At 47.9% G+C, this 26,198-nt stretch overlaps 1 protein-coding gene across 1 annotated transcript in view; it reads left to right on the top strand.

The window, feature by feature from the left end:
- CDH4 (cadherin 4) overlaps window positions 1-18,066 on the top strand; it is a 469,761-nt gene extending 451,695 nt beyond the window's left edge. The window contains exons 12-16 of the mRNA XM_075108659.1: window positions 6,801-7,034; window positions 8,125-8,358; window positions 12,486-12,625; window positions 14,546-14,710; window positions 16,301-18,066. Of these exons, the coding sequence (XP_074964760.1) occupies window positions 6,801-7,034; window positions 8,125-8,358; window positions 12,486-12,625; window positions 14,546-14,710; window positions 16,301-16,507 (980 nt within the window). The 3' untranslated portion in view covers window positions 16,508-18,066. The remainder of the gene's footprint in view (window positions 1-6,800; window positions 7,035-8,124; window positions 8,359-12,485; window positions 12,626-14,545; window positions 14,711-16,300) is intronic.
- The last annotated feature ends 8,132 nt before the right edge of the window (window positions 18,067-26,198 follow it).

Here is a 26,198-nt window from a genome sequence, read left to right as displayed (position 1 = left end):
ACAGGACCCATCAGTGAACAGGGCATATTGCTTCTCATCTGCTGGCAGTTTGTTATACAGTGGGGCTTCTTCAGCACGTGTCACCTCCTCCTCTGGTGATAATCCAAAATCTTTGCCTTCTGGCCAGTCCATAATCACTTCCAAGATTCCTGGGCGACTGGGGTTTCCTACTCGAGCCCGCTGGGTGATCAGTGCAACCCATTTACTCCACGTAGCATCAGTTGCATGGTGTGTAGAGGGGATGTTTCCTTTGAACATCCAGCCCAGCACTGGCAGTCGGGGTGCCAGGAGCAACTGTGCTTCAGTACCAACCACTTCTGAAGCAGCTCGAACCCCTTCATATGCTGCCAATATCTCTTTTTCAGTTGGAGTATAGCGGGCTTCAGACCCTCTGTATCCCCGACTCCAAAACCCTAGGGGTCGACCCCGGGTCTCCCCAGGTGCTTTCTGCCAGAGACTCCAGGTAGGGCCATTCTCCCCGGCTGCAGTGTAGAGCACATTTTTTACATCTTGTCCTGCCCGGACTGGCCCAAGAGCTACTGCATGGACTATTTCTCGTTTAATCTGTTCAAAGGCTTGTCGTTGCTCAGGGCCCCATTTGAAATCATTCTTTTTCCGGGTCACTTGATAGAGAGGGCTCACGATCAGACTGTAATTTGGAATATGCATTCTCCAAAAACCCACAACGCCCAAGAAAGCTTGTGTTTCCTTTTTGCTAGTTGGTGGAGACATGGCTGCTATTTTGTTGATCACATCCATTGGAATCTGACGACGACCGTCTTGCCATTTAATTCCTAAGAACTGGATTTCTCGTGCAGGTCCCTTCACCTTACTTTGTTTTATGGCAAAACCAGCTTTCAGAAGGATTTGGACTATTTTCTCACCTTTCTCAAAAACTTCTTCTGCTGTGCTGCCCCACACAATGATGTCATCAATGTATTGAAGGTGTTCTGGAGCTTCTCCCTGTTCCAGTACAGTCTGAATCAGTCCATGGCAAATGGTAGGACTGTGTTTCCACCCCTGGGGCAGTCGATTCCAGGTGTACTGGACGCCCCTCCATGTGAAAGCAAACTGTGGCCTGCACTCTGCTGCCAGAGGGATTGAGAAGAATGCATTAGCAATATCAATTGTGGCATACCACTTGGCCGCCTTTGACTCCAGTTCGTATTGAAGTTCTAGCATGTCTGGCACAGCAGCACTCAACGGTGGAGTGACTTCATTCAGGCCACGATAGTCTACTGTTAGTCTCCACTCTCCATTAGACTTCCGGACTGGCCATATGGGACTGTTAAAGGGTGAGTGGGTCTTACTGATGACTCCTTGGCTCCTCAGTTGGTGAATGAGTTTATGGATGGGGATCAGAGAGTCTCTGTTGGTGCGATATTGCCGCCGGTGCACTGTTGTGGTGGCGATTGGCACCTGTTGTTCTTTGACCTTCAGCAACCCCACCACAGAAGGGTCCTTTGAGAGACCGGGCAAGGTAGACAGCTGTTCAGTTTCCTCCGTCTCCAAGGCAGCTACACCAAAAGCCCACTTGTAACCTTTTGGGTCCTTGAAATACCCTCTCCTGAGGTAGTCTATACCAAGGATGCACGGAGCCTCTGGGCCAGTCACAATGGGGTGCTTCTGCCACTCATTGCCAGTTAGGCTCACTTCGGCCTCCAATACAGTTAGCTCTTGGGATCCCCCTGTCACTCCAGCAATGCTGATGGGTTCTGCCCCTATATAGTTTGATGGCATTAAGGTGCACTGTGCGCCGGTGTCCACTAAAGCTTTATACTCCTGTGGGTCGGACGTGCCAGGCCATCGGATCCACACAGTCCAGTAAGCCCGGTTATCCCTTTCCTCCACCCGGCTGGAGGCAGGGCCCCTCTAGTCCTGATCATGGCAGTCACAACTCACTTCCTGTAAATGTGAATCAGGAGTCCCTCTATTACACTTAGAAATAAAATCTGCGCTTCTACTCCTCTGTCTGGGGACTTGCTCGCTGGAAACTGGAGCAGCAGCTTTCCTGGAAGAGCCTCCCTGAGTGACTGTTCTTCCTTGCAGTTCATGTACTCGTGCCTGTAGGGTCGAAGTAGGCTTGCCATCCCACCTCATCATGTCCTCTCCGTGGTCACGCAGGTAGAACCATAGGGTGGCCCGTGGTGTGTATCCCCTTCTTTGAGCCAAAGGACGCTTATTCCTAACAGCTGAGACACTGCTCTGTCGAGGTGGGGAGTAGGACAGATCTTCTTTGAGTTGCTGGACCTCTTGGGATAGTTTCTCCACAGCAGAGACAAGCGAGGAAGAGATATTTGTGTCATAATCCCGGAGCCTATCTATCACCTCTGCCACCGTTGGTGTCTCGTCATCTTTCCAGGACATCACTGCCAATGAGTTTGCATGCGAAGATGGTGCGCTCCGTACAAACTTCCGCCACATGGGTCGTGTGCACTCGGCTTCATCTGGATCTTTGGATGACCGTTGATCATCCAGGTCACCATAAATCACCTCAAACACAGCTAATTCCCTGAGATACTGGATGCCTTTCTCCATAGTTGTCCATTTTCCTGGGCGATATGTAACATCTTCTTTAAAGGGATACCTTTCCTTCACTCCAGACAGGAGTCGCCTCCAGAGGCTGAGGGCTTGTGGTTTTTTTCCAATTGCTTTGTCAACGCCCCCTTCCCCAGAAAGGGATCCCAATTGTTTGGCTTCTTTTCCCTCTAGTTCCAGGCTACTGGCCCCATTATCCCAGCATCGGAGCAGCCAGGTGGCAATGTGCTCACCTGAACGACGGCTATAATCTTTTCGCATATCTCGCAACTCGCTTAAGGACAGGGATCGGGTGGTCTCTATTTCATTTATTACTTCTCCCTCCTCTCCCCGCGATGGCCCTGGTTCTTCATCATCCCGTTCTAAACGAGTTGATGTCCGCTTCCAATATTTCGTCTTATGTATGGGGGCAACTGATACTGGTACGGGTTTATTTTCTGAGCTAGCTCCGGTACTTGTTGTGGGGGTTTGAGTGGCTGCAGTGCCTGTTGTCAGGGCTGGATTGTCTACAGTGCCAGTCACTTTGCATTTCAATCCAGAGACATTCTCTTCCCCCTGGGGGCACTGAATACTGTTGAGCAGGGCTCGGTATGCATGGGCCAGACCCCAGCACGTTGCAGTTATCTGTGTCTCTCTGGAGTTCCCAGCGTAACAACATACTTTCTCCAAATATTCTACTAGTTTTTTAGGATTCTGCACTTGCTCGGGGGTGAAACTCCAAAACACTGGGGGTGCCCACTGCCCTAGGTATTTGCCCATGCTATCCCACATGCCCTGCCACTCGTAACTATCAAGCCTCGGGGCAGATTTCTGGGTGATATTCTTAAGTTGCTTAGTCAAAACCAAAACAACATGCCCAAAAACTAACAATGACTGCACCTTAACCACCCAAGGATGTTCAAGATACAAAAACGTTGTTGTAACAAAGGCACAGACATCATAGAACAAAGTTGCAAAGGTATTATTCTGTATTTCCTCCATATAAAATCTCTCAGAGGAGGAGGTATAATTGCTAATTGCCTCAACAAGGTGGTATCCGAAGTACAGTAACGGTTTCAGCAAAAACCCCAAATACCAGGTAAAGCTGAAAACGAGTGTTTGTATAACAAATCTCGTAGGCAAAACATTACTAATCACAGCAGAACACAGCAGACTCAAACAACCAACACCGATTTTTAACACCCACTGCAAAAAGGACAACATGGTGCTGTGACCAGCAGCTGTTGTTATCTCCAACCCTCGTGCCCCACGTTGGGCGCCAAAAAGACTGTCGTGGTTTAGCGGCAGCTCAGCCCCACACAGTCGCTCGCTCACTCCCCCACCGGTAGATGGGGGAGAGAATCAGAAGGGTAACGCTCGTGGGTTGGGATAAGAACAGTTTAATAATGAAAATTAAAAGAAACAACAGTAGAAATGCAATGTGAAGGAGAACAACGAGAGGCGCAAAGCCCCGGGGGAGGGGGGAAGGGAGGGGAGAGGGGGAACGAACCGCCGGAACAAACCGCACGCGCCGCAGCCGCTCGCCGCCCGCCGACCCGACGCCGCGCCGCCTGCGCGCTGCCACTGCCCCCCCTCAATATACTGGTCATGGTGTCACATGGTATGGAATGAACCTGCCATTGGCCAGTCGGGGTCAGCCGCCCCCACCATGGCCCTGCCCCTCCCAGCCCCCCCTGCCACGCCACGCGGCAGAGCGCGGGAAGCTGGAAAGGTAGCTGACCCCCACAGTGAGGAGAATTAACCCCTTCTCAGCCAAAACCAGCACACCTTGAAGTTCTTTTGCTGTTTTCAGTATATGATAAAGAAGTTTAGCCAAATACTCCTTGGACATTCTCTTTTTCTCTCCCCAGACTGCAGTGCAGAGATACTCAAGTGTTGGCTGCAGTGTAAGGGGGAGAAGGGGGAATCCTAATCAGCAGCATATTTTTAGCCTGGTTTCCCAGGAGAGGCTCTTGGATCACATTGTGTCTGCACAAGGGTGGAGCCTGGCAGTGTTTGAACCCTTCAGCCAATTTTGACCAATCTCACAGGGAAGCTGAGAACTCAAACATACCATGTTCCAACAGGTTTCACAGGGAGCTGAGTACAGGAGAGAGACTTTGTAATTGAAGGAAGCAGGGTCCCGCCCCACCTCAGTATCAGAGCACCCCATGGGAACTCACCTTTGGGGCCCAATCCTGTAGGAAACCAGGCTGCACTAGTGACCCTGCATGCAGGTTTCTGCTTTTCTGCAGGCACACAATGACAAGAAGATGCCAGTTAGCCACAGGCACAGTTTACTTCATTTCTGCCATCATTTGTCAGGACAGTGGCCCAAGTGCCCTAGAAATTCTTGCACAAGCAAGATGGGAGTGACTCCTGCTTGCAGCTGCACGTGAAAGCCAGTTGGCTTGTACCTTGCTCCTGGAGTGCTGACACTGGCACTGTGAAGAAGGCAATGGTGGGGAATGCAACAGTTAAATGTAGAAGTAGCCATTGTAAGTTCCCCTGTCTTTTGAAATGCAGTCATTAGTATTTCAATCTTAATTTCAGGGAGTGGATCGCCTTCTCCATGGGAGTCAGTGGTGCTATGGTAGTCCTCATGTCTTAGGCATAAAGTCCAAGGATCTTTTGTCATATATCAAGAGCTGCTCTGTCCGTATCCTTGCTTTCTCCGCATAAGAGAGCTGAAATAATTTGAAATGTTCCATGGTTTGCAGTACTTGGACTTCTAAAAAATTGTTTACTCTCCATTTCTCCTGAGAGCGCCCCAGAACTTCACTCAGGAGCACAAAGAACCAAAAACGCCAGGAACCAGAGCCCAACAATACCCAATAGCGCTACAAAGCTGCATTTGCATGTGCGGCTATTGCAGGTTATTTCAGCCACATGCAGTTAGTGCCTCTCAGGACTGCTAGTTTGTGTTCAGTCTGTCTCAGAGGTCAGAGTGTAGGCCTTGCATTCATCCCAGAAGATATTCTGCGTAACATGAAAACAGCAAAATCACTTTGCATGGTGCCAAACGTCAGTCTTCATGTTCAGTCCCAGTATCCTGATGGGCTGTCTGTCTCTCCAGAAACTTTCAAGGCTGATCAAAGACATTGTTTTAGAGGGACATCTACCCCATGCTTACTAGATGAAAGGATGAGATCAGTGATTGAAGAGCTTATGTAGGAACCATGAAAGAAGGATTTTCAGGGCTCCTTCAGAGTTTTCAAGGCTCCCTTGAAAAAGGGAGCAGAAATGAGAAAGGAATGTAGGAAGGAGAGTCTGTGGAAGCAGAAGCAATGTTTGAGAGCCTAGTGGGGAAGTGATTTGTGTAGCTTTATATCTAGCACTGGGAGGAAGAGCCAGGACAGAAATACAAACTTAAAAAAGAATTGCTGAAGCAACGGTGCTTGAGAAGGGAGGCAGTGGGCAGCCAACACAGAGCTGCCAGATGTATGTGTGGGGAGAGAAATGTAAAATACTGCACCATTTTGGGGAAGACTGTTCTCTCTTGCCAGGGCAGGTATTACTTTGTGTAAGTGGTCACTAGTCAGGCGAATGTGGCTTTTCATCATTAAGGGGCTGAAGGACTAAGACTGCTGTCGTGTGGCATCCCTGCTGGTTGGGACAAATGTAGAGAAGATGGAGAACTGTATATTGGGGCATACTGCTGCAGCTGTGGGTTAGTAGCACCACCCAGCATGTTTGGTGATGGTTAGCTCATACCATAGGCTTTGAGCAAAGACCTTTCACCACTAAAGCTGGGGCTGACTGTGGGGTGGGCTGGAGAGTTGGGCTTTCTTTGAAGCAGTGTAATAGTCTGCAAATCTAAAAAGTGGCTAGCAAGTGCTACAGTAAATGATGACCAACGGATTACACCACTTACTTTTTTTTCCCGTCCAAGCCCTCTTCTTCCTCATTAGCTATCTTTCTAATGGTTTTTCCTCTTCAAAACAGCCATTACCAAAATTTGCACTAGCCGTTTGGCATCACCTCTTTCTATTTTTAGAGTTTGACATTGCTGTAGGCTACAAATCTGCAGAACTCAACCTCTATGTTCTGCAGGAGTGAAAAACAGCAACATTAGGAGGCTTGGGGAAGTTTTAATAACACCTCTTAAAGCAAGGGACCATGAAAGTGCAGTATGTCCCTAATAAGGTCCAAGGAGGGAGGGTGAAAATCCTGGTTTATTGAAATTGGAAGGCAGAGAGTGGGCAGGTCCACGGTGTTGTCATTCCTGCTGCTTCTTGAGTGATGGTCATTGGTCCATGTTCGACTCTGCCTCTCCCGTTCAGGTATACCCCCCGCAAGCGGCACTGGCACTCTGCAGATCTACCTAATCGACATCAACGATAATGCTCCTGAGCTCCTGCCAAAGGAGGCACAGATCTGTGAAAAGCCAAACCTGAATGTCATCAACATAACAGCAGCGGATGCTGACATCGATCCAAACGTTGGGCCCTTTGTCTTCGAGCTGCCAAGTGTGCCATCTGCGGTGAGGAAGAACTGGACCATAACACGGCTGAATGGTAAATGGGGCAGGCAATCCTGAGGACATTTGGACTCTGATTCACTAATGAGGCCACGTGCGGTTTCAAACTTCCAAACTTTCTTATTTTTTTAATCTGATTTTTATTTTTTAAAGCACATTATGGCTGACATTATAGGCAAGATAGTTAATCAGAAATGATTTGTATCAGACCTGCAGCATAACTCTAAGAGCCTTGGCACTTGGCTTTTTTTAATGCAGTTCATAATTATGAACCGTTATCAGTAGTGAACAGAGTATAAATCATCTATAATGGCCAAGAGGAAAAAAGCTATTATCAGTCTTCCTTATGTTCCAGTGTAATTGTCATAAGCCACAATCAGGATCAATGTTCATTTCTCTGACCATAATTGCGTAAAGGCAGCCTTTTAATTTACCATGGAACCAGGAGGGCTAGGTAAGTGTGAAGATTACCGGTATGTGAAGGATTTTTATATTGCAGCCTGCAACCATAAATGACCCTAATTGCTCCTCTTACTGGTAGTTTCAGCAGAGGATGGAAAATATGGAGCCGTGGGCTGGTTTTGGCTTTAAGCTGGTCCCTCTCGCTGAGGTCTGGCACCCTCTGCCAGGGGCAGCAGCTTGTGCCCTCGCAGCTCAAGGCTCAGTCCCACAGCTCTTGTATCACAGTGGGAGGGAACACGAGAAGGATTACCTGGCTGAGCATGTTGTCAACGAGCGATGGCCTTCCAAAAATCCCGAGGTGGGATCGTGGGCAAGCAGAGAGCCTGCACAGTGGCCCAGGGCAGCTGAGACCAAGGGAGCATCATCCATGCTTCAGTATTTGCGTTTCTTGCTATTTTGCATGCGTGCAGGTGGATTTGCAAATGGCATCAAGCTAGGTTAGTGCAGCAGTGAAAACACACAGTATTTTGCAAATACAAACAGGCTGATTGTTGACCAAACTGTTAGGGCAGAAGTCTGAAGCTGTCCTGCCTGGGTGTGTTGTTGATAGCCTCTTCCTCAGGACTCAGAAGACTGCTCTGGCAGAGGAGCCCTGCCTGTACAAGTGTGGCTGCAAGACTCTGCCAGAGTGTCTGTCATCTGTCTGTCTGCCTTGGTCTCTCCAGGTGATTATGCCCAGCTTAGTTTACGAATCATGTACCTGGAAGCGGGTGTGTATGACGTGCCGATAATCGTGACGGACTCAGGAAACCCCCCCTTGTACAACACCTGCGTCATCAAAGTGAAGGTGTGCCCGTGCGACGAGAACGGCGACTGCACCACCATCGGGGCGGTGGCTGCAGCGGGGCTGGGCACGGGGGCCATCATCGCCATCTTGATCTGCATCATTATTTTACTGAGTAAGTACCGCAGTGGGTGACACTGCTGGGAAACGTCATGTTTCCCATCCTGTTCACCGTTTCTGTATGTGGTATTTTTCAAGAGCCGTGCGAGCTCCATGCTAAGGACAAAGCCGTGAGCTTTGGGCTGCGGGGGGTGCTTCACACATCCACATTCGAACCTCCTTCACCGCAGTGTCAGCAAAACGAGCTAGAGCACTGTCTGCATGCCTTCAGCTTTCCTTCCTAAGACTTCCAGTAGCTTTACAAACATGATTACACCTGACAATGTCTTGTAGGTAGCGAGTGTGATATGATTCTCTACATTTTGCAGAAAAAAAGTTGAAGGACTTGTCCAAAATCCCATGGCAGACTCCCCCGTGGCTCTCAGGTCCCTGGCTGGCTGTGGATATACTGGTTCCCCGTACCAGATGCACTGGTTATGAGAGTCTGGCTAGTCACTGGCAGAGTCAGAGCATAGACGTTGTCTTCCGGTTGTTCACAGGAAAAGAAGAATAGTAGCTATTCCCATTGCTTGTAAAATGACAGCAGATTGGAGAATCGTGGTGGATTGTTAGTGTCTTTACAGGAAGGACCCCCAGTTTGTCAGGAACACTGGAGGGCTGGGGGTGCATCACAGAGGAGGGCTGGCCATCCCTGTGCTCGAGGCAAAGCCATCCCTTTCGCCCAGCAATGCTGTTAGTCCTGGGCTTTCAGGAGCATTACCAGTAGCCATGTGTGCACACACTTAAAAATAAAAATGATATCATTATAACTTCAAGCAGGAGTTGGCACAGTAGGAATAGATAAAAACGAGTGCTGAAATGAACAATGAGGTAAATATTCATCAAGAAACACAGGATGAAACCATGGGACTCCCATTAAAGCTAATGGGAGTTATGGTGCTAAATCACACTTAATATTTACCCCTAATGTGTTTAAACAGAGAGCAGACAGAGCGACGTATGCTACAAATGTCACCAAATGTGGATATGATATGGCACATTAAGAGCATGGGTCATCTCTGGGCAAACATCCACCCTCCTAAGCCAGCAATGGGAATATCTTGTTGTATAATTGTATAATTGTATAAACTCCTATCAGTCTGGAGAGCGAGCAGGAAAACCGGGTGTCTGTGGCCCTGCCGTCCCCGCTCCTCATCCAGCCCGTCTGAGCTGGCGGAAGCTTCCCCACGCATAGCCGCGGTGCACAATTTCTGTCCTTCATTGGGTGTGGGGTGCAAGTAGCAAAATGTTTTAGGCTGCTCCCTTCAGCAAGGGCATTTGTTGGAAATGCACCGCAGCTGCACACCCAGGAGACGTCAGTCCCTCCACATTTGGTATGCTGGGGCGTGCAGGGCTGCTGCTGCCGGGGGGGCTAAAAGTTTGCACTGGAAGCCACAGAGGTGATAAAACACAAGACTTCTTTTTGCTGCTCTCATATAAATCTAGTGCTAAAATATGATTTAAACAGTTGAAAATCCTATTGACTGAAATTAACTTCAGCTGAAGGACATTTGATTTAGGAGATTCCTCTTTTCATTTTCAGATACATTATCCCGTTTTAAATTATGGTTTTTATTACAAAAGCTTATTTTTACATTCATTGTAATTCTAATTGACTTTTTTTATCTACAAGAGCTGCAAAGCACTATATCAGTGATGAAAAATGTAATTTGCGATAAGTGGTTTTTCCAGTTACATCCTTCCAGTGTTGTGCCTCCTTTCTACCTTTTTTATATCGTGACCTCTGAACAATAGCCTGGAAAAAGGCAGATGCGGGATCTTTTGTGCTATTTGTCCATTTTAGAGTCAGCAGGTCAAAGTTTGATGGCTTTAAAAGGAAGCATCAGCAAGGGGACAGATCTGAGGTTGTTCAGGTGAAGGAAGTTTCTGGCTTTACCTTCGCTCAAAGGTTTTTTCTTATTCCTGATACCCGATTTATTAGCTGCACGAATAACACATTTAGAAGAGCAATGCAATAAAAAATTGTGAAGGGTGAAGACAATAGATTTCAAGGAAAACTACATGCAGAGTGAAAATGGGTCTAACAGCAGTAATAGCACTTCCCATTCTGCAGAGTGAATAAAAGGAAGGAGAGTGCACTACGTCCGCTATTGACACTTCGAAGGTCTTTTTTTTTTTTTCAAGGTAGCTGTAAAGGCGTTAATGGCACAGGTTTTTTTCCACAAGTGCATGAAAAAGTAGCATTTAAAAAAAAAAAGAGGGGAAAGAAAAAGATAAACCCTGGTAACCATTATAATATTGTCTTTGTGGACTAGGCAGGTATCTTGTTGTGAGAGACTTGAAAAGGAACAAGGAGAAAAGGACTTCAATAGTCTGCTAAATAGCTGAGGTTTTATATTGCAGATAAGAGTTACATTTTCTTTTCTTTTTTCTCTCTTGAATAGATCTAGGATAAGCATTAAAGAAATGCTGAACTATCTGAAAACAATTCTGTTAGCTGGCAGGCAGGGATGGCAGCCAATTGGCACACAATAGCAGTAATTAGCTGTCCGGTCCTCTTCTGCTCATTTCACTGAATTCCTGTTGGGTATAAACACTTGGTGCTGGGAGGAAAAACTCAGATCCTCCCAAGCACCTCCCCACAGAGCGGGGCTGCAGGCTGGTCCGCCTGTCCGTGGCCCAGGGCCTGGTCTCTTCTACATCCTCGGTGAAGTGATGCCAAGGCTTCATGAAAAGGCAAAGAGAACCCTGCAAAGTGTGAGGTGGTGGGGAACAGCGGTTGCTTATTCTCCTTATGCAGCTAAAAAAACACAAAGAGAGTTTGGGATCTTGCGTCCTGCCTGGGTTCGGTTGTGTTGACTGATTGTTTTGGCACAGTCAAGGTTTGACCTAAATGAAGTAAACCTGGGCCACATGTTCCCACCTCCACCGGCCATCCATCTCTCCCTTCTCCTGCAGATTGCCACTGTCACAGCTTTGTGAGTGGCTCAGGTGGAGAGCAGAGGGAAAGCAGACACAGGGAGGTGTAACTGCATCAGCTGCCCAGGCTTAATTTCATTTTTTATGGCATTATTTGCAGCTACTGACTATGAGAATGAACACTAATGTATTAACAAGTTCTTGAAGAAGGCAAGATCTGGTTGCCGTATGTTAGTGGAGACCTAAGTTCCCAGAGCGACTTCCATGCAGTAAGTCACAGGGAGCGCACAGCCTCTGGGACATGGGTGGCCCTTTGAAGAAAGAAGTTGTGGAGCAGGGAGCCAGCATTCCCTTTGGGTAAAGTTGACTGGGGAAAAATTCCTCATGATTCAAGAACTGTTTGTCTCTCTCTGTTACAGTACTGAGGGAGATTAGCCAGAGCCTGGCATATAGATGCTGATGCCTGAGGAGGTTGGCTGTGCTCCCCCTTGTTCTGCAATGCTAGCCCTGCTGCCTGAGAGGATTTCAAATGATCTTAGATCTGCTTTGCAAGTTGATAGCCAAATGCGTATGCTAATGTCCTGGCTAATGTGGTCGTGGAAGTCTAGAAAGCCTTCCTCACTCACCAAAAAAAACTATAAGTGAGCCCAGATCAGATTACGCGACCCCGTATTACCCACGTTCCCTAAACCAGTCTTGGGTGGCATACTGCAGACAACAGCAAAATGACTGCCACGGCCAGGGCTTGCGACCTGGACGGGCATCGCTGTGTCACACTGGTGGAGCAGCCACTCATGCAGAGGTGCTGTCATCTCTATCTGTTTGCTTCTCAGCACCTCTGCAGCTGTCTTTCCTCCACCTTTATTTTATGCCCTTGAATAAAATAAAGGTGGAAATCTAATCCTGAAAATTCAGGATTTAGATCAAATATTTTCAGAAAGCATCCGTTTTCACACTTTCTGTTTGCTTTTCCTTTGATTGTGTGTTTGGCTTCTGATAAACATCAGCTCAATCAGCATTCATGATGGATCTTAAAGAAATGTTTGTAGTGGAGGCCTGTCACAGTATTTACAGCTCTCACTGATGTCTCCCTTATAAATTAGAACATGCAATAGGATAAAATTTCATTCCTCTTACTAGCAGCCAGTGAGGTTCTCCATAGCAGATGAGGGCAGGTGAGGCATTAGGACACACTCTGACACACACAGCTTGGCCCTCGTGCCGTGTGAGATCCCAGCTCACCCCTCTTCTCCTCCATTACAGCCATGGTTCTGCTGTTCGTGGTGTGGATGAAACGCCGGGAGAAGGAGCGCCATACCAAGCAGCTCCTGATCGACCCCGAGGACGATGTCAGGGACAACATTCTGAAGTACGATGAAGAGGGAGGTGGAGAGGAAGACCAGGTGAGAAGAGCCCATAGGTCATGGCCAAGGAGCAGCTGTGCAATCTATACTCTCAAAAAGGCAAAACCCACATTATTTTCACTAAAGTACTTGCAAAGGGTTGCGTTCACCCTTGTTTATGCCCAGGAGGTTTTATTGGCTTCCCCAGCGTGGCATGGACATTGGTGAGAGCCAGCTTAGATCCACCATGTCACTGGAACACTCGCCTGTGCAAACAGGACTATGCAGGGAGGCCGGTGCTATGTGGATTTTGCTAACCCACTAAGCCAGCTTCCTGGGATGGGACTGTAAATCGATCTACTGACACTTATGTTCAAACAATATTTCTTCTATTTTGGTCATAAAATCGTATATTTTCCCATTGCCTATCAGAGATCTTAGTAAAACCAGCTAGCAGCTACCACCCACCCCCAGACCTGTGGCGGCAGGCACTTGCCTTGGCTTGCTTGAGCCAAGAGCTTCTGTGGGCTTCCCCTGCATTTTCTTAATCATTTCTAATGTGCCTTTAATTTCTTTTAATTTCTGGATGTGGTTTGTGAGAAATGTCTAAATACATTTGGGGATTCTCTTTTTCATCACGAAGCATATGGTGGCAAAGCTTTGCTTGGTGACAGGGCCCTAAGCCACAGTCCGCCTGAATGCGTCAGCTTTTCTGCGGTGGCTTCGTCCTACAGACACCGATGCTGATGTTGCATGAAAACTTCCCTGGCCTGGACTCCTGGCATGTGCTGTCCCTCTGCTACAGATTGTTTCCTCAGCTAAAATAGCAACGTTTTGTCTCTCATGTTTAAGTCACTGTTTTTTTATTCCTACCTAACACAAGTAAGGAGCCCATGACACTCTCAAATATAATGTTCATACAAATTATGTGACTCTGCATCATATAATGGCTTTATTCTTGCTTGCTTAAATGGACTGCATGGTTCACGGGTCTGAGTGGAGGCTGCTGTGTGCATGGCTGGTGTCAGGGAGTGCTAAGGTCAGTGCTTAAGGAGCAGACAAAACCACTGCAGCACGTCGTGCCGTGGAGTTCCCGGTGGCATCCGGAGGCGAGCCCGTGAGCCTGGCGAGAGCCACTGTGGGGGAGCCCAGGCAGGGAGTTCGCCCAAAACTTGTGAAGTTCTTATTCAATGGAAAAAATCCTTGCAATTAGCGTTTCTTTTTTCTTGTCACTGACAAGTTATTTATAAATATTGCTCCTGGAGATTCAATCATTCCCATCTGAGCAAAAGAATGGTTTTACCAGTAGAACAAAGTACTGTTTTAAGCATTCAAACTAGCTGAAGTATCTGGTTTCAGGCAACTACACTGTAGGCTTAAATATTTTAGAAAGGATTCGTTAAAAATAACAGCAAAGGAAGAGCAGCAAAACACCATTACCTACATGAATACATTTTTAATGAAATATTACCTGGTTCTCAGTCCTTCATAGAAACCTATTCTGTCGGGATTTTTCACAAGCAGAAAGAACATAATTACTTTGGAAGGCCTACGTGCATAAATACCATATATATTTTAATGTTTTTATTTCTGCACAAATGTAATTGCGATAATATGTCTACTAACACTGTGTCTTTGCATTATATTATGTGTTTCATCAAAAAGTTATGCACATGTAAACCAAAGCCAATTTGTTTTATCCCAAAGATCTAGGCACTGTGTAAAATATTCAGAAAGTATTTAAATATTTGATTTAACTTCTGTTTTAAGATGCACTCTTAGGTCAATTGTATGAGCTACTCAGAATTCAGTTCATCTTTAATTAGGTAGGTAGAGGTGCGGCGTACCTGGGGATAAGATTCGCCATTGACCTTCAGCTGAAATAGGATTAGATCCCTCGACTTGTTTGTACATCGGGTGAGTGGGTGATCTGAATGACAAGCTCTTGGTTTCACTCTTGTGCCTTTCCATTTGTCACAGGATTACGATTTAAGCCAGCTGCAGCAGCCAGAGACCATGGATCATGTGCTGAACAAGACACCTGGAGTCAGAAGGGTGGATGAAAGACCTATTGGTGCTGAACCGCAGTATCCTATCAGACCAGTAATCCCACATCCAGGGGATATTGGTGACTTTATTAATGAGGTATGTTCTGTAGGGTGTCCTGTGTCACATCTCAAAAGCTTGAGCAGCCAGCTAACATCAGCTATGCTACATGGACCAAGTGATGCTATTACTCACATGAGGAGTCTGATCAAAGCCAGGGGAACGATTGGCATGAGCAAAGGACGCAGGACTTGGCCTAATAAAGGCATTGAGCCTGTAAAAAGCCAAAGCGGAAACAAAACGCCTGAGATTTCTGACTCATGGATATCACAAACACTGTGCTTTTCAGCATCCAGGCAGTGATCTGGCTCTCTCTTGGATAACTATGAATATTGCAGTTGCTGTCAGTGAAAACATTATCTGGAGGTGGATGAAGGAGGGTTTTCCTGGTGGGGAGGCGGCGGCAGGGCAGCTGCGTGGTTTGCTTAAAGCCAAAGGTGCCATTTGCGGCTCCTGGACTTGTAATTATTTCACCAGTCTGTGTCTTCCCCTGGTAAGCTCTATTTGGTCTAAAACCTCAAAGAGTTTCCAGAACAGAGCGATTCATCTCACATCAGAGAGGGTTTCTTTATGTTATGTTAGATTACCACTTCTTTATCTGCTTGTACAAATATCTATCCATTTAGTATTTCTTATCTCATTTTTAGTTTTGAGTGATTGAATGGTTACAAACCAATCAATGCATTATTTCCTCTGAGGCAAAACGCACCATCCATTTCCCAAGTCAGAAAAATAAATGTTATAGCGATTTAATTCCATTATTATATCCACTTCCTGCTGTGCTTTTTCTTGTTTTCATCATTAAAATTCCTTCTTCCTTTGTTCCTACCCATCCTTCACACACATTTACACACATCCATGCACATGAACGCGCACCGCGGCTGCTATTCACTGCAGTAAAACCTGTTCCATCTCCCCACGCTGAGACTGGGGTTTCTAAAGGTGTGAGTGCCCAACATTTTGCTTTGCCGCAGGTCTACTCTACTAGGCTTTTCCTGACACGGGGCTGCAGCAAAGCAATTCTTTTTCTCCATATCCCGAGGACATATCCCTGGCCTGCCTACACTGCTGCCCACAGCGCACAGGAGCAGGACCAGCAATGCTTCCCAACGCTCTGCCCAGGGTTTCACACCCCAAGCCTCTCCTAATAGCAGAATTTTGCAAGGAAGTTTTGGGGTTTTTTCCCCCCCTAAAGGAATCAAAATCAGCAAAATAAAAATCAGGGCAATTGGTAGGAGAGGAAGGGTGGTCTTCATTCTTTCATTGGCCAAGCTCGAAATCTTAACAGGCATCCCCAGAAAAGACACGCTGTCTGGAACTGAGAGCTTTCCAGATCCACAGCTGGATCCTCGGAAACACCTCCCTTCCCCTCCATCCAACTTTGAGGTGCTGGGAGTTAGTGAAATCTTTGCTGAGAGGGCTCTGCCCGGGAGTGCATCTGGGCATGGGGAAGCCCCAGGACCCTCATTTTGTCCCCATTCTCATTTAGCTTTTCACCATCCTCTTCCAGCTTTGCAGCAGGGTTCCCAAGCGTCCCACCAGCCCAGACCCTTACCCGAACACCCTTCCTTAGCACCATCTCCATAAAACCCCATGGCGGGTATTAATGCTGTGTGTTTGCCCCCCAAGGGCCTGCGCGCAGCGGACAACGACCCCACGGCCCCCCCCTACGATTCCCTGCTGGTCTTCGACTACGAGGGCAGCGGCTCCACCGCCGGCTCCGTCAGCTCCCTCAACTCCTCCAGCTCCGGGGACCAGGACTACGACTACCTTAACGACTGGGGGCCCAGGTTCAAGAAACTGGCGGACATGTATGGGGGAGGCGAGGAAGATTAAACTGACCTCACGTTATTTAAAATAAGAAAAAGAAGAAGACGAAAAAAACAATTAAAAAAAAAAAAACACAGACGACAACATTAACAAAAAGAGCCGATGCAGAAGCAAGAACTGTACAGATGTGGCAGCTTTTTTAATTAATATCCCCTGCTGACTGTATTGTTATTTTTAGTGGTGATATAGGAGTTTTCTTTTTTTTTTCCTTTTTTTTTCTTTCCAATTTGTTTTTTTTTAAATATTGAGCTGTCTCGCATGAACACTTGTCTCTGCTGCAGGTTTTTTTTTTGTTGGTTTGGTTTGGTTTTTTTAATGTCAGCTGGGATATTGCTCGTTTATCTGCTTTATGACTAAAGAGAGTGAAAGGCACTCTGTCTTAACTTGAATTTCTTAGAACAGAAGCACTGTTTTTAAAAAAAATATATATATATATTTGAAAGTGCCTTTTGGTGCATGTATCAGATTCCCTTCAATCTCAGGAGTGACGAAAACAAACATACAACCATCCTGGGCAGCACTCCCTGTGACCCTAAGCCAGTTCTAGCTGGGAAGGAGTTAACAACAAGGAACTGTGGAGATTGTTTCTTTTTTGCCTTTTTTTTTTTTTTTAATGGGGGTGACTCATTCTGGGGTGGAAGAGGATGGGGGTGGGGGGTAGGGGGAGATGTTTTGAGTCAAAATCTTAACAGCCATCTTTAAGCCTCAGCAGGTGGTGAACTAGTCATCATGTTGTATATAATTCAGTGTTATCAGATGCAAAATACCGACTGGGGGCTCTGCGTCACCTGGTCACACTCAGTGTAGCTGCATAGAACTATAGCATTGATAAAGCCTTTGGTTATTGCAACAGAAATCTCCAGCAGCCCTTGCCTAAACCCTGCTAAGTAAATCATGAAATGACCAAAGGCCCATTTGTTTGTTTTTTTGCTATCGGCGTGTTTTGGCTCCCACGACCTCTTGAGTGATGTAAATACCAGCTGGGTTAGTGGGTGGTGTCCCGCATCTCCGCGGATGCCTGCTAGCACGAAAGCCGATGCTGTTCTCCTCGCGTAAGGCAGGGGTTTGTGAAGCTCCACTCGAGGCCGGAGCAGTGCTAAGGGCAGGAAAAGTTTATCAGCACTTTTGCCATCCGTAAGTATGAAGTTAGTCTAGTACAACATTAATGCCTTGGAGCATTAGTAGCCAAAGCTCAACAACATCGTGTAACTCAGCTAATGTGTGTCCTTTCTCTTCGATGGGTAGGCGCTGCTATCTGTAGTAAATGTTTTTTTGGAGAAGTGCAACGAGGGCCTATTAAGTATCTTGTGGTTAATATGCTCAAGCATTGCCAAGCAAGCAAGAGGTTTTGCAGCATCCAGGCGTAATTCAACATCAGTATTATAAATGGTAGCATACTACCTAGTTTATATGTAGGGTCAGTTTAACCAATAACAAATAGTTATTAGCTTTTTTTATTACATTTTTCCTTTACTGATTTGGACTAGTGGGTTTATGTCTAATGTTTGTAAAATGATTTAGACTGCATGGATGTGTAATATAAACCACATTTAATGGATTATGAGCCACTTAATTAATGTGCTATGAAATCTTGGATTACCTGTGTTTTATATTCTGCAGACGATTTTGCAGTGGGTTCGCTAAAACTTGTAAAAGTGCTTAGATATATTTTCATTTAAATCCAAGAATGTGCACAGTATTGGAAGGTGATTATCCAGGGGATAATCCTGCTTTTTTTGATATCTCGATTAATTCTCAAGTTGAATGCTAAGAGTTAAAGGGGGGGCGGGGGGAGCGAGCGCGTGCACGGGAGAGAGCGGGAGAATGAGAGGACGAGAGCTTGCGGTGATGAGTGGACGTCGGTTCAGAGGGTATACTAGGCTGCAAGATCGTCTCTATAGATTTTTGAAATGCTCCTAGTGCATTTTATATTTCATTGTATCATATTTTCTATAAAATGCAATTTCTGTAAATTAATGAGCATTTGAAATGTGTCTTGTATGAAGTGGAATGTGGTAAAAGTCTGCCCGAGGGGACTCCAGCGTTACCGGTATGTTATTAACTACCACGGATGCGATCGTTCCTTTTTTGTCTTGGTCAGTCGGTTGGTCAGTTGATGGGTCAGTTTGTCCTTTCGCGGCTCGGAGAGCAAACACACGCTCACCCAAGTTTCTTGAGGAAACCAGGAGGCAATGGCTCAGACCTCGTGAGAGGGACGGCTCCGATGGCAGCAGCAAGGCGAGGACGTTGTGCCGGCAGCACGTGCCTCGGCCGGGATGAAGCGCAGTGCCCGGCAAACTGCTGGCACCTGATGCCTTTCCAAATTCCTGCTCCGTAGCTGGGAACTCGGTCATCTTGGGTGACCGCTATGAAAGTCTTAGTTTGCTTCTGCCATATACCGTCCACCTCCTCCTGGCCACCCTTGGCAAACCTTGCAGCCCCTGTCCTCCAGCTGCCTGGCGCGGGTGGGCTGCATTGCCCTGCAGCCTCTGCTCTTTACCCACGGGCAGCCTTGATTTTTCCCCTTTTCTTTCGGAAAAGCCACGGGCTGGAGTATTTCACCATCTGGGTTTTGCACCTCCGCAGAAGCTGCCCAGTCACAGCAGAAATAGTGACTAATAAAAATGCACTTAGTGGTTCTCGCTGATGACTACCCGCCAGTGTTTTGCGTCCATCACTGTAACCTTGTCACCAACTCAGAAGGACGTGGCTCGAGGGGCCGGGGCGATGCCGATGGTTCTCCACCCGTTGGGTTGCTGCCACTGCCTGCAGGCTCCACGTGGCTCCTGGGATGCTCGTGCGGATCCCGCGGTGCCGGCTGGCTGGGTCTCCGCTGTAAGCCGTGCCGTGCAACCTGCCTGGCCCTGCTAGCCCGAGAGCAGTAGCTAAATCCCTGCTCCAGAGCACTTGGTGCTTGAAGTGTGCTGCAGCTTTGGCTGGGGTGATGGATTTCAGGTAGGGAAGGGGATGGCAGCGGTGTGGGACGGCTGCGTGGGGCAGGGGCCGGAGGCTGTAGGGGCCGGTCGGCAGCATCCGTCGCCCCGCCATCACCTGGGGGGACGTGCCATGCGGTGAAAGGAGCCACTTGGCCGTGAAGGAGATGTTGTCAGACTTCGGCTTTCTAAACATTTCAGGTTTTTAAGAACGTTTATGCAACCTAAGTGAAACAAAACTGTTGGAGTGATTAAAAATAAACCAACCTGTTTCCATTGGCAACTTTTTTGAAAAATCAGCGGATATTTTTTCTGCAGCATTTGCAATTCAGCCATTCCAACGCCACAAGCCTATAAATCAAACCAACTAGTTTATTGTCTTTTGACCCCGTTCTGCTTGGTCTCCCTCTGCAGGACCCCCTCCTCCTCTTCTTCCTCCTCCTCTTTCTCCTCTTACTCCTCCTCTCCCTCCTCTTCTTCCTCCTCCACCACTGAGCTTTATGACCCCCACAGGTAGTGGCAGCCTCAGGCCCCTTCCTTTCCTCACAGTGGGACCTGCAGAAGGTAAGCGAGGAGCACATGGAGCAATGAAAACAGGTCACTCTTTGCAAACCTCCTTGCTTGTTAATGTTACTTACGTTTGTAACCCAGCTAAGAAAACTTACGTTAATCCAAGGGGTCCCGTTGAAAAGGTGACCGTGCCACTGCTCTGTCCCCCAACTCTGATCCTGGCGGGTGGGACATGGAATTGCCATTCGCAGCTGGAGATGACGGTGGCTTACAAGGAGCCAGGTGGGGAAACAGCAACTTTGGCTGAACGTACGGTCGCTGGTTCTTCCTTACAGGCCACAGAAGTGGTTAATGCATCGAGACCAGAGTCCTTGTTCTCTGACTAATCTAAACTAAAGCATTAAACTCATTAAAGAAGTGGTGCCCACACATTTGAGCCCCCGCTCTTTGCACGCCATGAGGCGGTGGGGAAGGACTTGCTTTCAGGCAGGTGGAGGGGAGCCGGTCCCCAAAATACCAGTGTCACATCCCGTTATCCCCCTACCCCATAGCACTGCCAGGGGACACCACCACAGCTCTCCGTGCTGTCTAAGGGACAGGGACGACGAGCTCCCCAGGCTTTGGGTCATGCTGGGCACCTCCTGTGGCCTCCCTACCTGCTGCATGAAGATTGCACACCCCCAAGGCAGGGTCCAACATCACTGCGGTACCCATGGCCACCTCCGGCACGGTGTGGGCCTGCAGTCTCGGTGCAGCCCCGGCCACTCTATTTATTACATAGCCTTGAACAGGGAGAAGCATCAGTCATGGAAATCCTTTGCAAGGCAACGAGGAGATTCAGCAGGTAATTAATGACAGTAAATAGGCAAGTCTCTTCTAGGTCTTCTATGTGCTAGACATAGTTTTGCTTCTGGTTTTGCATTTTCTTTTTCCTTTTCTCTTTTGTTGGACCAGGCGATGCCATTGGCGGTTGTGAGGTGGTGGTGGGGAGTTCGCTCCCCTACGGCTGAGCCACTTTGAGCCTCTTTCGAGGGGTTTTGAGGGATAGTCGGGTCTGAATCCAGCCTCCAAGAGTAAGTGGGACTTAGGAGATGGCTGTATCGCCTGCAACTGCTTCACATAGGGTAGATGTTCGGGCATTGGAGAATGGTAATGGTCAGTGCAGGGTCTGTACAACACAATATGCCAAGATTGCAACTTCATTTAGTCTCAAAAAAACATATTAAAGGTAAAATACGGGACTTTTATTTGTGATGTCTTTTGGAGCTCTTCATTGTAAGTGTGAAAAAAAATGGGGGGGGGGGAATGCTGTATAACGATGAATGCGTATGTTTAAAACAGCAGCTAGACAACGTAGGTGTCTCCCACGCAAAGTTAACTCAGTTTCATGGGGAAAATAAAAGTTCTCTCCAGTACACACCAACCCCATATACAACTGCTCACACAATGTGTACATAATGTAGTTAGTGCTTGAAGCTACAAATCAAATAGGGGAAAACAGAACATATAGATGTATAATTGGAGCACTTCCTCTTTTTATTTTCTTTTTATTTTAATTATGATTTTGCATGTTTCCTTTTACAATGGAGAAGCTGTGTAGCAGCCCGCATGACTGTGGTTGTTCTCAAGGAAGACTTCTGCTGTTCTGCTGTATTCACGCTGAAGCGCAAAAGCCGTTTGCGTCCGTTAACCCAGTTCAAAAACCTTTTTTTGTAACCGTCAACAGCACAAATATTTTGTATTGTTGTTTGTACCATTTTTGTACCAAAAACAAAAGAGGGAAAAAAAAAAAAAAAGGGAAAGAAAGTAAATGTTTTCAATGTGTTTTTAGTGCCACTGCAATCTTGGTTTCCAAACTGAGTAACAGCTTTGCTGATTTATTGTGTATCAAAGCTGAACTGGCGCACTGATGCCTGGCTCCAGTGTAATAAAAATAAAGTCCCCCTTTTGAATAGTCTCACTTGCGCTTTTTTTAAATTTTGGGGTTTTTTTATTTTGTTTTCCTTTCCCACATGCACACCCCAGCTCATCCCCCGCTAACAGCAGACTTACCCTTGCAGTGAGCCAGTAAACAGTGGCCTGCTTGCAGGCGCGGGGCCACGTATACAGGCATCAGTGGGGTTTTCAGAGATCCCGGGTGCTTCTGCACTTGTCTAGTGCTGGGAAATTTGCATTCACTGAAGCAAGACGCGGGGCTCGCCCTCAGCCCCTGTAGTTGTTTGGAGCAGCGAGGAGGCAGCGGCGCAGGTTCCTCCGCAGCCTGACGCAGACACGTTTGTGCTGCTCTACACTGCTGGTGCAAATCACGCGGGTGGCAGTTTTGCTCCTGCCACACACGATCGTTGTGGTTTTGCACAATTCAGGCACATTCAGGGGTCTTCACTTGCTAGCACGTTGGTAGCCTCCACGGCCGCTGCATCAGGGCGTCCAGCCCCTTCGCCTGCCCAATGCCCGGCAGCTCGTGCGCGTGAGCTGCAAAACGCAGAGGAGCAGCCAGCCCTTTTGCTGCCAGGGAGCAGGAGTGGTTCAAAAGAAGTCTAGGGAATGACTGAGCACCCTGGACCCGCTGACGCCCAGCGGAGGAAGCCTGAGCTTGCTGCTGCCCGTTGTATTTCTCCACCTTCTCTGCACGTTCAGGAGCAAAGCCATGACTGGGGACACTGCTGTGCACGTAGCAGAGTGGCAAACTCCTTCCTGTTGGCACTGTGGAGCACAGCAGCACGCCTCTGCATGCACTCCATTAGGGCCATCAGCGTCTTGCTTTTCTAAAGCTGCTCTTCCCCTGACGTTTAACCGAGAGCCCTGGGAGAGACACAAACACCCTGCTCCGAGGCCGAGCAGCAATTGCCTGGCACACAGATAGCAATTAGCAATGGCAGCAACCGCTTACAGCCACCCCGGGGACTTTTGCAGGGCCTGAGCAGACAGTTGGGTCTCCATCACCCTCATACCAACATCGACCCACATATGCCGTGAGTTAGCGCGAGGCCTCATCAGGTCCCACACTCACCCGGGGCTGAGCAAGGGCTGGGAAGACGCGCAGTTCCAACAAACCGTGGAGCTATTCCAGGCGAGCATGTGGAAAGCAGCGCTGTCTCATTTTTAATAAACATTAAGATGAATGCAAATCCTGTACATGGCAATTTACTTCCCCCCGGAGTCAACTAAGAATATTTTATTGCTAGTTTTGCTAATTCTCAAGCTGTTCTGTTTCTTAGAATTATCTTTAACTACTGAATAATGCAAGAGTGTTGCATCACAAATATTAGTTTCTGCTATATCTGTGGAAGTCTGGGCTCTCATCATCACGGTATTAGGCTCTTATCTGCCTGCAGAAAGTCTTGTTCCTCAAATGATTTAGCTGCGTGCTTAACTTTGACCATGTGAATAGTTTTACTAAGCTGATGGAAACAGCCAACCTCCCCTAAATCCATGGACTTTTGTACCAAAGTTAAAAATAATAACATTATTACAGTTATTATTGTAGGCTGTTGGGGTGGGGTTTTTTCCTCCCAAGTCAAAGGCAGATGCCAGAATTTGCAATAGAATTTGGTTCAGATCAAACCAAAGCGCGCAGGGATTATTTTTTCTCAGTAAATGAAATAACTGAACCTTTCTTTGTTTTCCAGAATAAAACCTCTGCGTTGCCAAGACCTTTTTTCCCCAAAATCTTTTTAAATAGAGATAAGTAAGTTTTTTAACCAAAACCTGAGTTGACACACATTAAGCAGTTTTAGGTAACAACAAAAGAGGCCAACCAAAACTCTATATGCGATACTACACTACTGTCAAAACAGTCCCCAGGTAGGGGCGGAGGAAGCAGCGGGAAGATTAAACGCTTTTATTAACCACTGCCCAAGCTGTCTCCTTGTCTTAAAAGATTGATAAAACAACACAAATTCCTTTTTTTTTCCAAATTCCTTCCACATAAAATGAAAAATCTCTCGGCTGTAACGAATGACACCATGAGGTCCTGTGTGTGACCAGGAGTGGGCTTCAGCTGAGCACTTTCACCTTCAGTCCCTTGGTGTGCGCAGCCCTTCTGCCCACTGTTAGCACATACTGGGGCTAACAGGAGCCCTGGGACTGAGCTTTGGCTTCTTCTCCAGGAGGAGGAGGATGACGACTATTATTATTATCATCATCATTATTATTATTATTATGGTGATGATGATGATGATGATGATGCAAAGAAGGCCCCATGACCAGCTCTGCTGCACAGCAATCCACCTCCCTCCTCCAAGCAGGGTCGGATGTGCTGCAAAGGACCAAGGTGTGCGTGGGACAGACAGGACACACTGGGACATATGGACATCTGTGGGAATCACATGCCCAGCTCAGTAGCTCCTTCATCTGGTTACCTTTTAAAAAAGCCCTGGCACTTCTTCCAGCCACAGCGACGGCAGCACCGTGCCGTGCACGCTCACTACCCAGAGCAGCCGCATCCCTCTTAATCCCAGTGTAAACTGAAAGGCTCAAAGGACAAGCGAGGGGAGCCCAAGGGGATGGGCTTTGGCAGTACTCGCACGGGCGCTTCCTTCGGCTCAGGCGGCAGCAGCGATGCTCAGGTTATTATTTATGACATCCTCCTTTCTCACACGAGGCAGATCCTGCACAGGGGGACAGAGTTAATGGGACATTGAGGATTTGTACATCAGTGCAAGAAGCAGAGAGTGCACTGGATGCCAAGGGAGCGGGGAGCAGGAGCCTGGGACCGGGGATTCCCTGCCCTGTGGCCGGGACAGACCAGCTCCCAGGCAGGGACCAAACCTGGAGCAAGCCACAGGCACACCAGGACCTTTGCAGCAGAATTGTTTCACAACAGCAAAGACTTTCTCCTGATAGAGCTGTAGGATTTTTGCCCCCCTCCCCTCGCGCAATGATTAATGTATAGCTTCGCCGAACTCATCTCAGCGCCACAGCACAATCCATCTCCCCTGCTCATTGCCTCGCCCTCCCCCTCCCCACCTTCTTTTGTTAATGAGAAAATATTTTTTTTTCTTTGCTGTAATGCTCTTCTGTGAGGCAGCGGCGGGGGGGGGGGGGCGGGGGGCAGCTTTGAGTAATGGCAGAGTCTCTCTGCGATGGGCACAGGAGGCCCAGGCTGCAATCTAGCACACCTCCAGAGCCGTGACAAGGGCCTCATGCGCTGGCCAGGGCTGAAACATAAAAATTTAATGCACCCTCCTGGCTACTCCTGGGTTTTTTCTGAAAGGCCGTGGCTGGCTGGCAGGTTTGCCCGTCCCGCTCTTGCCTGCCATCCAGCCCCCCCCCTTGATGGAGATAAGAGCAGTGGGACGAGGGATGCCTCAGTCAACACCTTTTATCCACCTCCTCGGGAAGGTGGTTTTTAAGCCGGCCTAACCCAAATGACCCCAAACCTTTTCTGAAACACCTGAAGGCTTTGGTGAGCTGTGCTGTGTTGGCAGGGTTGGAAGGGGAAACCTTACTTCAAGTAATGCTGCGGTTTTGCGTTAATTAGCGACCTGTTGGCTTTAGGAAGGGTCATTTCCACCTGCAGTGAAAGGGAAACTGTCCCTCCCCGGCTAATTGGGGATTCACACCCAGGTGTGGGGGTCTCGCTGAGCCTGGGGCCATTAACCCCAAACCACACACAGGCTCTACGCTGGAGCCAAGGGTAAAACAGGGGGTAGCTTTATACACGTGGTCCATAGCAGGAAAGGCCAAAAAAAAGAGGATTAGTAAGGTCTAATGAGATATTTTAGCGCCAGTGCAGGCTCCGGCGCTGGCTGCAGGGTGCTGCCCAGCAGGCTCCAGCACCGCTTGATGGACGCTGGGGAGCGGCTGTCAGATCTGCCCCCAGGAGTTATTTTTCTCTGAAGGTGGTAAGTCAAATAACAGCTGGAACCATCAGCATGGGGAGAGCCCTGGACCTGTCTGGGCCAGGGAAAGGGGGAGCTGCCCAAGCCGCTCCCACAGCCCCCGGCTCCCCACAACCCCCGGGCGCTGGCTGAGGCTGTGAGCACGCCTGCCTCCTCCTGAGAAACCTCTCCTCCTCCCACTCGGGGGATGTGGCTGCCTGCTGAAAGGCCTCTTCACCAAGCAGCACCTGCACCTCCTGTAGGAATTTAATTTAGGGGTATTTCTAGTGGTCAAAGTGCTCTGTGGAGGATGCTCCTGGTACGTTTTCCTTGGTGAGCAAGATCCAATGCTGTGGACTCCCCTGGTGCTGGATGCATGCTTGTCATGTACACTTTAAAAACCTACCTTTGGATCTGGTAATAAAAATATGG

This window comes from Phalacrocorax aristotelis, chromosome 13 (assembly GCF_949628215.1).
Source record: "Phalacrocorax aristotelis chromosome 13, bGulAri2.1, whole genome shotgun sequence".
NCBI classification, from domain to species: domain Eukaryota; kingdom Metazoa; phylum Chordata; class Aves; order Suliformes; family Phalacrocoracidae; genus Phalacrocorax; species Phalacrocorax aristotelis.
Note: the sequence above shows the minus strand (reverse complement) of the source record. Positions and strands in the feature narration are given on the sequence as shown.